At 45.5% G+C, this 13,695-nt stretch overlaps 1 protein-coding gene across 1 annotated transcript in view; it reads right to left on the bottom strand.

Annotated features, from left to right (window-relative positions):
- Positions 1-2,910: 2,910 nt before the first annotated feature.
- Positions 2,911-13,695, bottom strand: part of LOC134436030 (regulating synaptic membrane exocytosis protein 2-like) — a 50,453-nt gene continuing 39,668 nt past the window's right edge. Inside the window, exons 4-6 of the mRNA XM_063185059.1 lie at positions 12,208-12,439; positions 10,113-10,124; positions 2,911-3,138 (exon numbers count right to left, since the gene is read on the bottom strand). Of these exons, the coding sequence (XP_063041129.1) occupies positions 2,911-3,138; positions 10,113-10,124; positions 12,208-12,439 (472 nt within the window). The remainder of the gene's footprint in view (positions 3,139-10,112; positions 10,125-12,207; positions 12,440-13,695) is intronic.

Raw genomic sequence — 13,695 nt, 5'->3', positions numbered from 1 at the left:
ACAGCTAATTTATAACAACGTGTCTTAACGGGTTAAAGCACCTAGTAGCCTGGGAAATTCCATACTGCTTTGCACAATCGTTCTAATCTGAGAGTCAGCATAGAAGTTTGTCTGAAAGTGCTAGCCTGAGGTAGGGAGCAGGGAGGGGTGGAAAGATGATAAAGCATGTTACTTGACAAATGGAAGCTTGCAGTTTGTTTGAACACGACTGACACGATTGGGTATGGGCTACGTATACGGTCAATAAATGGCCGTTGGCAATCGTAAAACCACACCTCCCCTAAGAGAAAGTCAGTAGACGTCTCAAAACCATATCTCACTTGTGATATGGTCCGGTTTGAATCAGGCAACCTATACCTATGCCAGTGAGAGGTAGTCATTTGGTGCAGATGGGCTCACTCTTTTGTGCTGAAAGCTTAATACATCATAGCAAAACTCTGAGATGACATTAGCAAGAGTCTTAAGTTGCTAATTAAGACATAGTATTTACCATCTTTGTTGAAAGTAGGTCTGCACACTACCTTACCAATTCTGCTCCAAAAATAAACTTTATTTAATTAAAGTATGCATGACACTGTCTGACACTACTGTCTGGCACCAGCGAAATGTCAGGTAGGATGTGAGCAACCTACCGAAAACCATTACCATTTTGGTGGCAGTAAGGTTATAACTACGGAGCCTCTAAGGGCTCATGGATGAGAAGAATAACCGAAGCTGCCAATAACGCGAATGCTCACTTTGCAAAGAGGGCCTTCGATTTATCAATCCAGTAAGGCATGGCCCCTATTATAAGTCAGTTGTTACCAGAATGGCAATGACCAAGTCATAATGTATTACTAAAAGCCCTGTGGCACTTTCATAGTGGTGTAGTACTATAGTAGTTAAGTTATTTCAGTGACTATTACAACGTTCCACTGGTGGAACACCGTGTGTTAGCCCCTAAATGTATGCTGTACCATTTGAGGCACGCTATAATAGTCTTTGAAAGGTTAATTGCCATAGTACTACACTACTATGACATGACACAGGGCCTACGACTCAGTCATTGCCATTCTGGTAACAACAAATTTATAATGCCGTGTTTTAACGGGTTAAGGGGCTACACCGTGCCTTCATTCCTAAATCGTAGGCTCGAATTACAAAAACTGTGTGCTTGATGACGTGCGCTCCTTCCCATGCTTTGTATCTCATGAGCACAATTTGGAATCATGTTTTATTTTTCGAAATAACGAGAGCACACAGTAATTGTGTGCCCACTTTAGTAAATTGTGCTCATGAGGTATATAACGTGGGCACGGCTAAATACCATTGAGTGCACAGACTTCATAAGATGAGTTCCCAATAAGGTAAACGTGGGCACGCTTTATTGAGTCGAGCGCACAAACATTACTTACTTTTTCAGACAATGATTTCAGGGTGCACTTGAACTACCTTTGTGGGCCACCAGTGGGCCCCAGCCCACGGTTTGAGAATCCCCGATCTAGTCTATTCCAGGCTCCATTGAGAGCCTCTGCATGAAAGGGGTTAATTTGACCAGAGTGACAAAGAACAACATTACACCATTACATTACACTTAGAAGAAGATGCTTTTATCCAAAGTAACTTAAGCTGGGCTTACACTGTGCGACTTTTGCCCCGATTTTAACCCGATTTGGCACTCTCGCAACGTTTTTGGAGTCAGACCGATATCTTGCTCAATCGCAGGTCAATCGTGACTCGCATCGTGCAGTGTACATGGGGTAACGACAAGCGATTTCGCCTCACGATTGTGCAATCGCAGGGTCGCAAGAAAATCAGAACTGTTTGAAATCCTGGTCGTGGCTCGTGTGTAAATCGCACAGTTAAAGCAGTGCTACGACCCGGTTTGACACTTCACATGCACAAATTAATAGGGCCGTGGGATTTGCTGTTAAACGCGACCTCATCTCCACCTCAGGTGCGCATGTTCACTCCTCTGCAGACCGGGGAAACATGTCTGTCGCGTCGCGCAGTGGAAGCATTTGGTTCGCATCCGACTGTCGGCTCGTATAGTGTGAGGACGTGAGTCGTAAGATGTGAACTTTTAAATAGTGAAATTCCATCGTGCAGTGTGAGCAGGAGCTTAATACCCACGAGTGACAATATCGCACAGTGTATGCCCGGCTTTACAGATATTACAGGGTATTAGTTTCAGTCCCTGGAGCAGTGTGGGGTTTGGTGCCTTCACTCATGGAGGCAGGGGGGGAGGGAAGGGATCGATAAGGCTCGGGATTGAACCGGCAACCCTGTGATCAACAGTCCAACTCCCTACCCACTACACCAGTGTTTCCCAACCAGGGGTACGTGTACCACTAGGGGTACGCGAGCACACTGCAGGGGGTACTTGGAAAAATGTAATTTTAACAAACATATGGAGCTTAGTTACATTGGGATGGAGAAAGCGATATAGAACTTGACTTAGGGGGTACTCGTGGCACAATGAAAAGGCTTGGGGGTACACAAGACAAAAAAGGTTGGGAAACATTGCACTACACCACGGCTGACACCATGTCTTCTTACCTGCCCAGGGACTGCAGATGGAAATTAGCTATTAGCTATAATCTGGTGCAGGTCATCTTTTTACTATGTAACTAATGTACTTTGCACATGGTCCCTGATGAAATAAACCAATAAACTAAACTAAACTAAACTACACTAGACCCACTTGACTTCACCATTACATGCTGCACCGGGCCCACCACAGTGCTAGGCAGGCCACGCCCTCCTAGTGACGCAACACCTGCGCCGTTGCTTCTAGTCAGGCCAAGAGCAATGTAAATATTGTTTCTGATCTCACAAAAAAAACGGGAACTCCACCCACTTTGTCGGACACCAGTCAAACAGTAGCAAACCTAGGGAGACGGTTCAACCATGCCATTTGGGAAATGACAATCAGGCTACCACAGCGGCCAGGTAGAAGGGAAATACGCAGACCCACCTGCTGTCTAGGGACGATCCGTTCCTAAGCGTGTCCGGGCCGGTGCCTGCTGGACCCCGGCGGGCCTGTGGTCCTAACCGGCGTCCTTCAGTACCGCCCGGGTTCGGGCCGCTGTAGAACCAGGCCCCGGACTTTGTGAGGATTTCTTGTTGCTTTCGGCACAGGTTGCATACCCACATCACCTGGAGAGGTGCAAAGGAGCGAGAAAGAGAGAGAGAGAGAGAGAGAGAGAGAGAGAGAGAGAGAGAGAGAGAGAGAGCGGAGAGAACGGAGACAAACAAAGTGGGTCAAGTATCTCAGGTGTTAGCGTTAGTGGTGCTGGAAATAAAAAAGGAGCATTTCCCCAAACTCCTCATTCTCCTGCATGAAACAACACCAATGTGCGTGAGCAGAACAGTTGGCTCCTTGGCTTTATTCTCAATGGGCATCATAGTATTATGCATTGCCTACATGCACTGATTCCTGGATATACGAATGTGTATTTACAGTCTGCATGTGTATTTTTGTAAACATTGAGGAATTATTTGTTAGCAAGGTGTAATGCGCATATCAAGACATGGTGTGTGCGTGTGCGTGTGTGTGTGTGCGTGTGTGTGTGTATGGGGGGGGGGGGGGGGTGGTCCTCATGACTGTGCATTTCTCTTGGTTCTGTACACTTGTGTTTGTGGGTGGGTACATGAGTATACATATGTGTGTGTGTGTGTGTGGGGGGGGGGGGTATGATAACGTACATCAGCCATCTCATTGAGTTTGTGTGTGCGTCAGTGTGTGTCCGTGTGTGTGTGTGTGTGTGTGTGTGTGTGTGTGTGTGTGTGTGTGTGTGTGCGCGCGCATTTGTGTGGTGTGTGTGTGTGGGTACAGTAGCATGTCGCCAGCGAGTGTGTTAATGACAAAATATCGCTTCATCCCACAAACCCCAGTGTACTGTACAAATCTCCCTCCTGCATTGAGCCCCAAGCCTCCACAACACAGTGGCAGCAGCAAGCACAGCGCACACAGGAGAGTGAGGAGCACAGCGAAATCAATACAGGCCACTAACCACGGCCTTGCATCGGAGAGAGAGAGAGAGAGAGAGGGAGGAGGAGATGGGGAGAGGGGGAGAGAGAGAGGAGGGGGGCAGAGAAGGAGTTGCTGAGTCACCATTGTATGAAAGAATGAGTGACAGCCTGAAGACAGGGGCGAGAGAGAGAGGGAGACTGAGAGAGAGGGAGAGAGAGAGAGAGAGAGAGAGAGAGAGAGAGAGAGAGAGAGAGAGAGAGAGAGGGAGAGAGAGAGAGAGAATGGGAGGGAGAGAAGTGGAGAGAGAGAGAGAGAGAGAGAGAGAGAGAGAGAGAGAGAGAGAGAGAGAGAGAGAGAGTAGAGCGGAGTGGAGGGAGAGAGAGAGAGCTTTTACAGAAAACTGATGGTGATTAATTCTTTATTGCTATCTTAGCAGACAGGGTATGTTAACATAGGCTGTGGCCTATTTAGAAGGTTCTATTTTCCACAAAGGAGATGCATGTGAGGGGTAACAATAAGATTGATTGCTCTCTCTTTCTCCTGGCACATACATCCATACACACAAAATAATAATAAAACACAGATTTCTGTTTGTGTTCAAAACAGAGAAAAAGGCACAAAACACTACCATACTAATAATAAATAAACAAACAAACCATGTACTATGAAACTGTACATTCCTATCTCTCTGCATACACGTGTACACTATGTTCATAATTCAATATTCAGTCATATATTCTCCTACTTAAAACATAAGTCCAAAGAGTCTCCGTTTGCAATGTTCTGTCCTTTTTATGTTGATGGTGGAAAAAATGTCTCTTTGCAAAAGGAACGCAGCCTTCAGCTATTACAGTGAGTGCTGAGCTTTCACTTCAGCCTCCCTGCCTGAATTCCAAGTGGCTCTGCCACGGGGCGAGCACAGGGAGCTCGAGATAACGGCGCGCGCCTCCATATGGAAACGCATTAACCGTTGCGATGCATAATCTCCGTTACCCACGGTCTCTTAATTAGTGAAACCAGGCTATATCTTATTTTTTTCAAAAGACACAACGGTCACTAGCCCAACATGTTCATGATAAATAGTTAGCTTACGTAGTTGCCAGTTACCAGGGGCGCATTATCTAGGTAAGCGTTACATTATTGCGTTACATGATTAAAATAAATAAATAAAGCGGTTGAATGAAACTACAAAGATTGACAAAGACAGCGACGCGAAGGAGAATCTTCGATAACCATATCCCGCTATTACAATAGCCTATATGTTTGTAGGTCAATTTTCTTGCTAACTAGCAAGTGACCAGAACTTAAGTACATATCCATTTTGGGTATAATAATGACAATAATGAATGGAGAGAAAGTTAGGACAGGGAGATAGCCTTCATCGTTGGACAAACAGCTATAAACGGCAAACTCTGCGTCCAGCCTCAATACAGTCTTATCTATAAAAGACACGTTTCCTACCCATGGTGGTGGTCTCAGTCAGCTTCTGTCCGCGAGTAGACTGTGGGGCAATTTGTGCGCAAAACGCGAAAAAGAATATCCACTTTCAGCACCATGGACAGTCCCAGTCTCGAAAAAACAATATCGCTTCTGCTGCCTTCATCCAAAGGTCCATATTTTGCCTCCGGCCAAAATACATATCAAAACACACCTCATACGTCAGAGAATTATCTAAATGTGCCCAATAAGGAACTCCAGTCAACTCTGAAGGTGAACGACAACAACATCCCAAGTCCAAACCCCGTTGTATGCGGCACTCGCTGCCAAAAATGGGGAGGAAAAATATCATAAAAATAACTAGGACGAACGGCAGAATGCATTCACCAGCATTCCGTTACTAGTTATGTCTACATTATTTATGGATGCTGCTAGGATCAAGCAGCGAAGGCTGAATCCGCTTCATTACGAATGCAGATCGTCCCCGGTGGCTCCTGAGTGTTCAGCAACAACGAACGAGGGGGAGAGGAGGGGAAAAAAAGAGAAACACGCACACGAGACACGAACGGGAGCCTTCACACACACACACACACACACACCACGAGGCCAAAAAAATCGGTACCCTATTGGGCTCTCTGAAACGGGAGATCTATTTTTAGCCCAGGTGATTTCTAAGCACGTCTTCACCGAATCGCTCTGAATTGAGGCAGATGTTGTCCAACCATGCGGAGAAAATGCACGGTTGACATTTATCTGCATTTTAATATTTAGCCCCCATTCCCTGTATTTTTTCCAGCCTTTTGGAAATGTAATAATTTACAACGAAATCAGGAAAATAGCTGTTCATTTTTTTTCTTTTGGGTGTATACTTGCAGGTATGCAGAAGGCAGGTGAAAGAGAGAGAGAGAGAGAGAGAGAGAGAGAGAGAGAGAGAGAGAGAGAGAGAGAGAGAGAGAGAGAGAGAGTTTCTGTTATGGACAAAAACAGCATTTGATGATGTAGGTAGATGAAAGAGAGGAATAGACAGAGAGAGATGACAGTGAGAGAGGGAGAGGGAGACAGAGAGAGAACGAGACCAGTACAGAGAGAAGAGATAGAGAGAGAGAAGGGAAGAGAGGGGAAAAGAGGGAGGCTGGGCGGACACAAGAGAGAGAGAGAGTGTGTGTGTGTGTGTGTGTGTGTGTGTGTGTGTGTGTGTGTGTGTGTGTGTGTGTGTGTGTGTGTGTGTGTGTGTGTGAGAGAGAGAAAGAGAAAGAGAGGGGTGTGTGTGTGTGTGTGTGCGAGAGAGACAGAGAGAGAGAGAGAGAGAGAGAGAGAGAGAGAGCAAGAGGGAGAGAGAGAGAGAGAGAGAGAGAGAGAGAGAGAGAGGGAGAAAGAGAGCGAACGAGAGCTCTGTGAGGGGTGTGAGTGCTCCATGACGTCACCGTGCTGAGCTCTGAAAAAGAATCTGGTCACCCAGCACTGCTCGGGGCAACCCAATCCATGCGGCCAGCAGACAACACAGGCCATTCAGACCGCAACCAGACACACAGGGGCCCTGCCTGCCTGCACTCCCCTATTGCCATGGCAACCAGCGCTCTCTCACCTCCAGGTGCATCCTGGGACAGCCCCTGGACCGGACCACAGACATACTGTACATGCCTTGCTGGCTGTATAGAATAGATGTTTACATAGACTTGAAGCGCTCTTCCACCACACCACACCACACCAGGCCAGGCCAGGGGTGTGTTCAAGCAGGTATTACAATAAGGTGTTTCAGTAGTAAACCAGGTTTAGTTTGCCTAGACATTGTGGTGAATCAGCTTCAGATTGAGGCACAAGTCCATCACGTCCAAATGTGATGGAGGTTTTCCCGCATAGTTCGTCCCCCGGCCGCGAACTCACTATCGTCAACACATCGGTTCTGCAATGGGAGGCACAGTACGAGACCGCTGAGCTAAAGGGCCGGTCTGATAGCCCAATGCTACAGCACTGTATTGAAGCTTCGGGAGGGAGGATTAGTAAAGTTCCATGCCAAAATGCTAGTTGGTCTCCATTACACTCTCACCCCTAAACCTCACTCCCATCCTGGGTCAAAGGCACCACTGTGACAGAGGTGTTCCCGCGTAGTTCATCCCCCTCGGGGCCGCGAACTCACCACCTCGTCAACGCATCGGTCCGGCAATGGGAGGCACAGTACGAGACCGCTGAGCTAAAGGGCCGGTCCGATAGTCCAACGCTACCGCACTGTATTGAGGCTTCGGGAGGGAAGTTTACTAACATTCCATGCCACACTCTGCTAGTTGGCCTCCGGTACATAAGGAAGGCTCCATTGACCTGAGACATCACAGGTCAAATAAAAAAGAGGGATAATAATATGGGGAAAACAAAAATGGTTGAAACTGATGTAATTTTACTTTGTCTGACGCGTCTAAATGGTTTTGGGGAAAAGTCCATAAACTCTTATGACGGTGTTACATGTGAACTAAAGTGCTACTTCGGAAGTACTTAATTAGTACTTACTGTACGTGCTTTCGGGGAATGCAGCCCTGGTTGGCCAGAAAACGCCTCCACACAGTACAAAATGCAGTGAATATTCAACAATTAGAGAGTCAAATTAACATCTTCTAGAGTGTATTTGGTCCCAACGTACTCTCTAAGTGTTGAATTCTGCATTTTTTTTACTGCGCAGTAAGCCAGCGGAGGTGTAGAGTGACTGACTGAGTGAGGAAGGTGAATCGTATGCCCTTTCTGTTCCTAATTTACAAGGTCGTCACCCTCTGAAGGCCAGTACACTCGGTCATTAGAGCCCCGGTCTGACCAGAGCCCCAGGTGACTGACCGACCGAGCGACTGACCTAGCGACTGACACTGAAGACATGTGGAGCTCACATCTGGAGCTCACAATAGTAGGACACTCTAGTCAGTGCCTATAACGAAGGGGAGTAGAGTTGCCCCTTCGGGATTCGAACCCGTACCTTCAGGGGTCAACCAAACAGGGCCTCTGACTTCTACACCAAAGAGCCAGGCCCGGTAGCATGACAGTCAGAACATACCCACACAACCCTAGTGATGAGTGATGGTCGGGTCGCCAGTGGTTCCAAGAGTTTTTATTCTGTTGCAACACCCTTTTGCACCTCAAAATATTTTTGCGACCCCCACCCTCAATTTCCAAATGCCGAACAGTTTTGGTCCATTATTGCTACATTTAATTTTAAAATCATAAGAAAAGGAAATTAATTTACAAACCATAAAAATTGACCGCCAGTCTGGGAGCCACTGCTATAAGCCGTTCTAATGGAGGGCCTGTGTGGGTCAAGGCTCTTGGAGAATTGCTCTTGATGTACTGAACCGGCAACGATTGTAATATAAGTTTGTCATGAAAATAACTGAAAAGCTAAGTATAAAATAAAATGTATAAAATAGATAGATAGATTATTGACCTGTTTTGCCACCACCCCCAGTCCACATCTCACCGCTCCCTGGTATATGTTGTTCTGCTTTTTTTTCTTTTAAATGTTCTTTCCTTTTTTTAACAGATTGTTTTGGTCTTTATTTTTGACAGGACAGTGTGAGAAGTGGACAGAAAGCAAATTGGGAGAGAGACGGGGAGGGGTTGGCAAAGGACCCTAGCCAGGAATCGAACCCGGGTCAGCCTCATGGCAGGTGAGTGCCCTACCGGTTGGCCAACGGCAGGGCCGGTACAGTATATGTTGTTCTATAAGCGCAGGCCACTGTGTCTTGCCTGCTCCTCAGAGCCCTGCCTTAGGTCCTCACTGGACACTCTGCGTGATGCAACCCTCTGAATTATTTATGGAGGGTGAATAGCACATTAGTCACTGATTAACCAACCAGTGACCAGGGGCAAAAATGCTCCTCAACATTCATATACACATACTCAGGGTGCGATTTGTAGGGGGGGGATGAGGGGGATTGTCCCCTCTTCTGGTTTTAATATTGCCACTTTTTCTACACGATTTTAATCACAGTTTGAGGTAATTCCATTGATATTGCTTAAAATCTGAAACTCATCCCCCCCCTCTGGTTTTCCGACAAATCACACCCTGCACATACTACATACTACTCTGCTGGTGGTGGTGCAGGGCTACACCAGACCAGAAGCCGCCTCACATAGACAGATGTTGGGTCAAAAAATGGCAGCTTCATAATGTCTGGTGCGACAGGATTCAAGGTGCTGGGTTTTCTGCTGTCTCATCACCAGTCATTTATTTTCATTGTTTGACTCGACGATTACCATTTTTCTCTTCTAGTCTTTTTTCCTATTATTTTGTGTTTGTCTTTCACGCGCTATGTTCAGTGTCACCTCAAGTGTCTTGGTGATTGGAGTAGACGTGAGCTCACTGTAGGAGCGACACCTGACACAGCGTTATCAGAGGGGCGTGGCTCTATGCGCGCGCGCGCGGCCCTGCCGGCCGGCTCTAACTTCGCGCTCGTATCTTTAGACGCGTCAGCTGATGCTGCCGAAGGAGCGATGATGTAGCCAGTGAGTGTAGAGTTCTGGATCCTGTTTCTGTGTGGCGGTCAGACACAGTAAAGAGAAGACGATGCTATGCTATATATTTTGACACCCACACATACACACGCACACACACACACACTCACACACAAACGTGAACTCATAAGAACTGAAGAAAAAGAAGGAAAAAAAAGACAGAACAAAGGAACACAAGTAAACTACCCAGCTACTAGAAAAGAAGAAGTAGAAAAAAGAAGTTGCTAACCACTTTGTCCTTCTGTGGCAAGTCCATGCAAGCAAGACAGCAGCAGAGATGATGTGGGAGAAATGGTAAGATGCAGAGGGGGAAAGGGGTAGAGAGAGAGAGAGAGAGAGAGAGAGAGAGAGAGAGAGAGAGAGAGAGAGAGAGAGAGAGAGATGAAGGGGAAAGACAGGGAATCAGAAAGAACACATAAAATGAAAGAGAGACACAGAGTAAGCACACGAGACGGACAGACAAACAGACAGACAGCAGTAGAACAGGTATAAAAGACAGAAGAGGGGAAATAGTAATGATGTTAGTGGGGACAGGACAGACATATTGATATTTCACCTGATATGCACCTTCTGTGAATAAAAATGACTCATGTCATCTCCATCATCAATTATTTCCAATAGTTGTCATGATTTAATCGTTTCCTGTTCAATGCTGCCTCTCGTGGACTACATGGCACATAAATTGAAGAATACTAAAAGGTTCAATGCTAGGAAGCCATAATAAAAACTTCTCCGTGTGATCTTTAGGTCAGACGCAGTACGAGCCCCCAAAAATCCTGACGACTTCATGCTATACACAGTAAAACAAGGCAGTGTTAGTTCAACACTTAGAGAGTCAATTTAACACCTGGATTGTATACTTGGTCCAAGAAGAGTACTCTATAAATGTTGAATTAACACTGTGGGTTCATTCAAGATGAATGCATGAATGCATTGCAGTCCATCACTTGCGAGGCTGCCGCCGCAGTAGCATCCTAATATGTGCTTCCTCGTCCTGTCTTCTTCTCCTCCTCTACATTCCGGATACACCCTGTTCTCTTCCTGGAAGGCTCCTAGCAAGCATGGTTGCCTAGTGTTCTACAACAGCTGTATGCTAGCTCCCTCTTGTGGTCCCCACATGTCCTCAACTCCTCCATTAGTTTGACTGATCGATCAAACACCTCCACAAGATTTTATTTCAAAAAGATTTCAAGGAGGATTGTCAGTCATATTCTTTATCATGACGGTGTACAATTTCATATGAAGAAAATGACTCCACATACAGTAGGCAGTGTAAAATACAACCTGAATGGATTTGCCAATGAATTATGCTCTCTACAGTATGTGCTACTGTATGTATAAATGGAGGTATATAAATGGAGGTCTCTATCCTCAGTCTATATCATGGATAGAGCAACTTGGATCCGGGAAGTGTAAATCTACTAACACAAACTAGCAAATGAGATAATTATAATGCTTAATCTAACAAGTGTATGCGCTTGAATAACAAGTGTATGGCATGAATGACCACGGAGCATTGATTCTGAGGGATTCTGAGGGATTCTTGATTCTGATTCTGAGTCAGGAAAGAGTTGTATTTTTTGTCTGTCTACTTAATTTGAGTGGGGTTTCTTGGGTTTTTTTTGTGAAGCACATTGAGTTGCACCTGTGTATGAAATGTGCTATACAAATAAACTTGCCTTGCCTTGCCTTGCATTGCAGATTTAACAAACTAGCGTTTGAGTTAGAGTTTGGCAGTAAAACATGAGTAACGTAGCTCCCACATCATCCTACAGATGTGATGGCACTGAACTATCGGCCTTAGACCTTTCGCTCAGAGATTTTGCTCCTGTGCTTTCATGCTGACTGGAAGTTTGCTGTCACGTTGCGGATTTGAGCCCAAAGTGCAAGCGCAAGATGACCTTGGTTACTACACTGCATTATGGCACTTGCAATGGGTGGGGTTCAAGGTTTGGGGCCAAACTAACTTGTTAGAGTGCAAGCCATACTTGTACTGCATGTGTCTATCTGAACACATTACATTGCATTATATTACATTGCACTTAGCTGACGCTTTCATTTATTCAAAGCAACTTACAGTTATTATTTTTCAGGGTATCGGTTACATTCCCTGGAGCAATGTGGGGTTAGGTGCCTTGCTCAAGGGTACTTCAGCCATGGATGGAGATGTAGGGAGAGGTCAGGGGGGGATTCAAACCTGCAACCCCTAGATTGAAAGACCAACTCTCTAACCACTAGGCCCACGGCTGCCCACGAACACATCATCATCTCTTCATCTCTTTGAATGAGAAATGAAGAATGGTTGCTGAGGGTTTCGACGGTACCTTGTTGGAGCGCAGAGACACGCGTCCTCCGCAGCGGGCACAGAACTTGGTTTGGCAATAGGAACAGACGTGGCCGCAGCCGTCGGCAAACTTGGTCTTGTGGCAGATGCCGCAGGTGGGGGAGTCGCTCTTCTGCTGCTCCGTGGCGGCGGCGGACTTGGCGGTGGTGGCGGTCTCCTCCCCGATCTTCTTCACCTGGTCCTTGTACATCTCAAACTGCTGATGCAGCTTCCTGTAACGGGGAGGAGGAAGGGGTGAGGGAAGGTTGGATGGTTGCAACAATGTGCCTTTCTCTCTTTGTTTTGCTTCTATTGCCTTTTGAAAAGCATGTGACACAGAAGCTGCAACCCTCATCTGAAATCTGCTGTGTCATCTTAATTGTGTTAGCAGTTATCATGAGTGAAACACTCTCAATTTCATATATTGCTGTATTAGACATTTTTTACTGCATGTACGCTTACAGTGGTGTATTTTTTAATTGTCTTGTCTCCAGGATGTGTATGAATAAGGCAGCAAGTTATTAGTTAAAACCAGAATTCCTGAGTCTTGATGAAAATTAATAATACTTAATAGCAATAATTAATAATAATAATTAATAGTACTTACACCGCATTAGTCTAAAAGATGATTCAATGCTTTTAGACATTGTTAATAGCAAAGGGCTGACCTCAATACAGAAAACTGTGCATGGGACGGTTTACTGGCGACCATTGTTCATACACATGTATAGTATGTTATTAAAAACCCTCTGCACATGTGAGAGGTAGGCACGGACATTTCAATCAATAGCTATCATCACACAGAAGAAGAGCCTGTTCAGCAGGGGCTCATTGATCACGGAGGGTTTTTCTAATTGTTTTAAAGGGACACTGTGTGAGATTTTTAGTTGTTTATTTCCAGTATTCATGCTGCCCATTCACTAATGTTACCTTTTTCATGAATACTTACCACCACCATCAAATTCTAAGTATTCATTACAACTGGAAAAATTGCACTTTTCATACATGAAAAGGAGGATCTTCTCCATGGACACTATTTGTACCATACTAGAAAATATTTGTTTATTACTTATTAAACTTTCATGTAAAGATCAAATTTGGCAATAGGCAACCCAGTTTCAATGAGCAGCATAGTTGCAGTACCTTTTTTGATCATTTCCTGCACAGTGTCCCTTTAAAGCAGCACTACGCAACTTTCGGGTTGGCTTTCTCACGAGGAGCCGTCTACACGGCTGGATATGCACAAATGTTCACAAGGATTTTGCCCTTGTCACAAATGTCATATTTTGTCCGCAAATTCTTCTGATGAATAAAAGCATGCACATTCCCATCTCACTGAGGTCAGGTGCAGCACAAAGGCATGCCTGAGGAAGACCCTGCTGGGTCGAAACGTTGTATGTCTTGATCAAACCTTGAAAGCCGAGCTGCAGTGTGTAGACTTCTACTCTTTCTATATTTTGTCCCCACTCATGAATTTCTTGTGTCAGTT

This window comes from Engraulis encrasicolus, chromosome 20 (assembly GCF_034702125.1).
Source record: "Engraulis encrasicolus isolate BLACKSEA-1 chromosome 20, IST_EnEncr_1.0, whole genome shotgun sequence".
NCBI lineage: Eukaryota > Metazoa > Chordata > Actinopteri > Clupeiformes > Engraulidae > Engraulis > Engraulis encrasicolus.
Note: the sequence above shows the minus strand (reverse complement) of the source record. Positions and strands in the feature narration are given on the sequence as shown.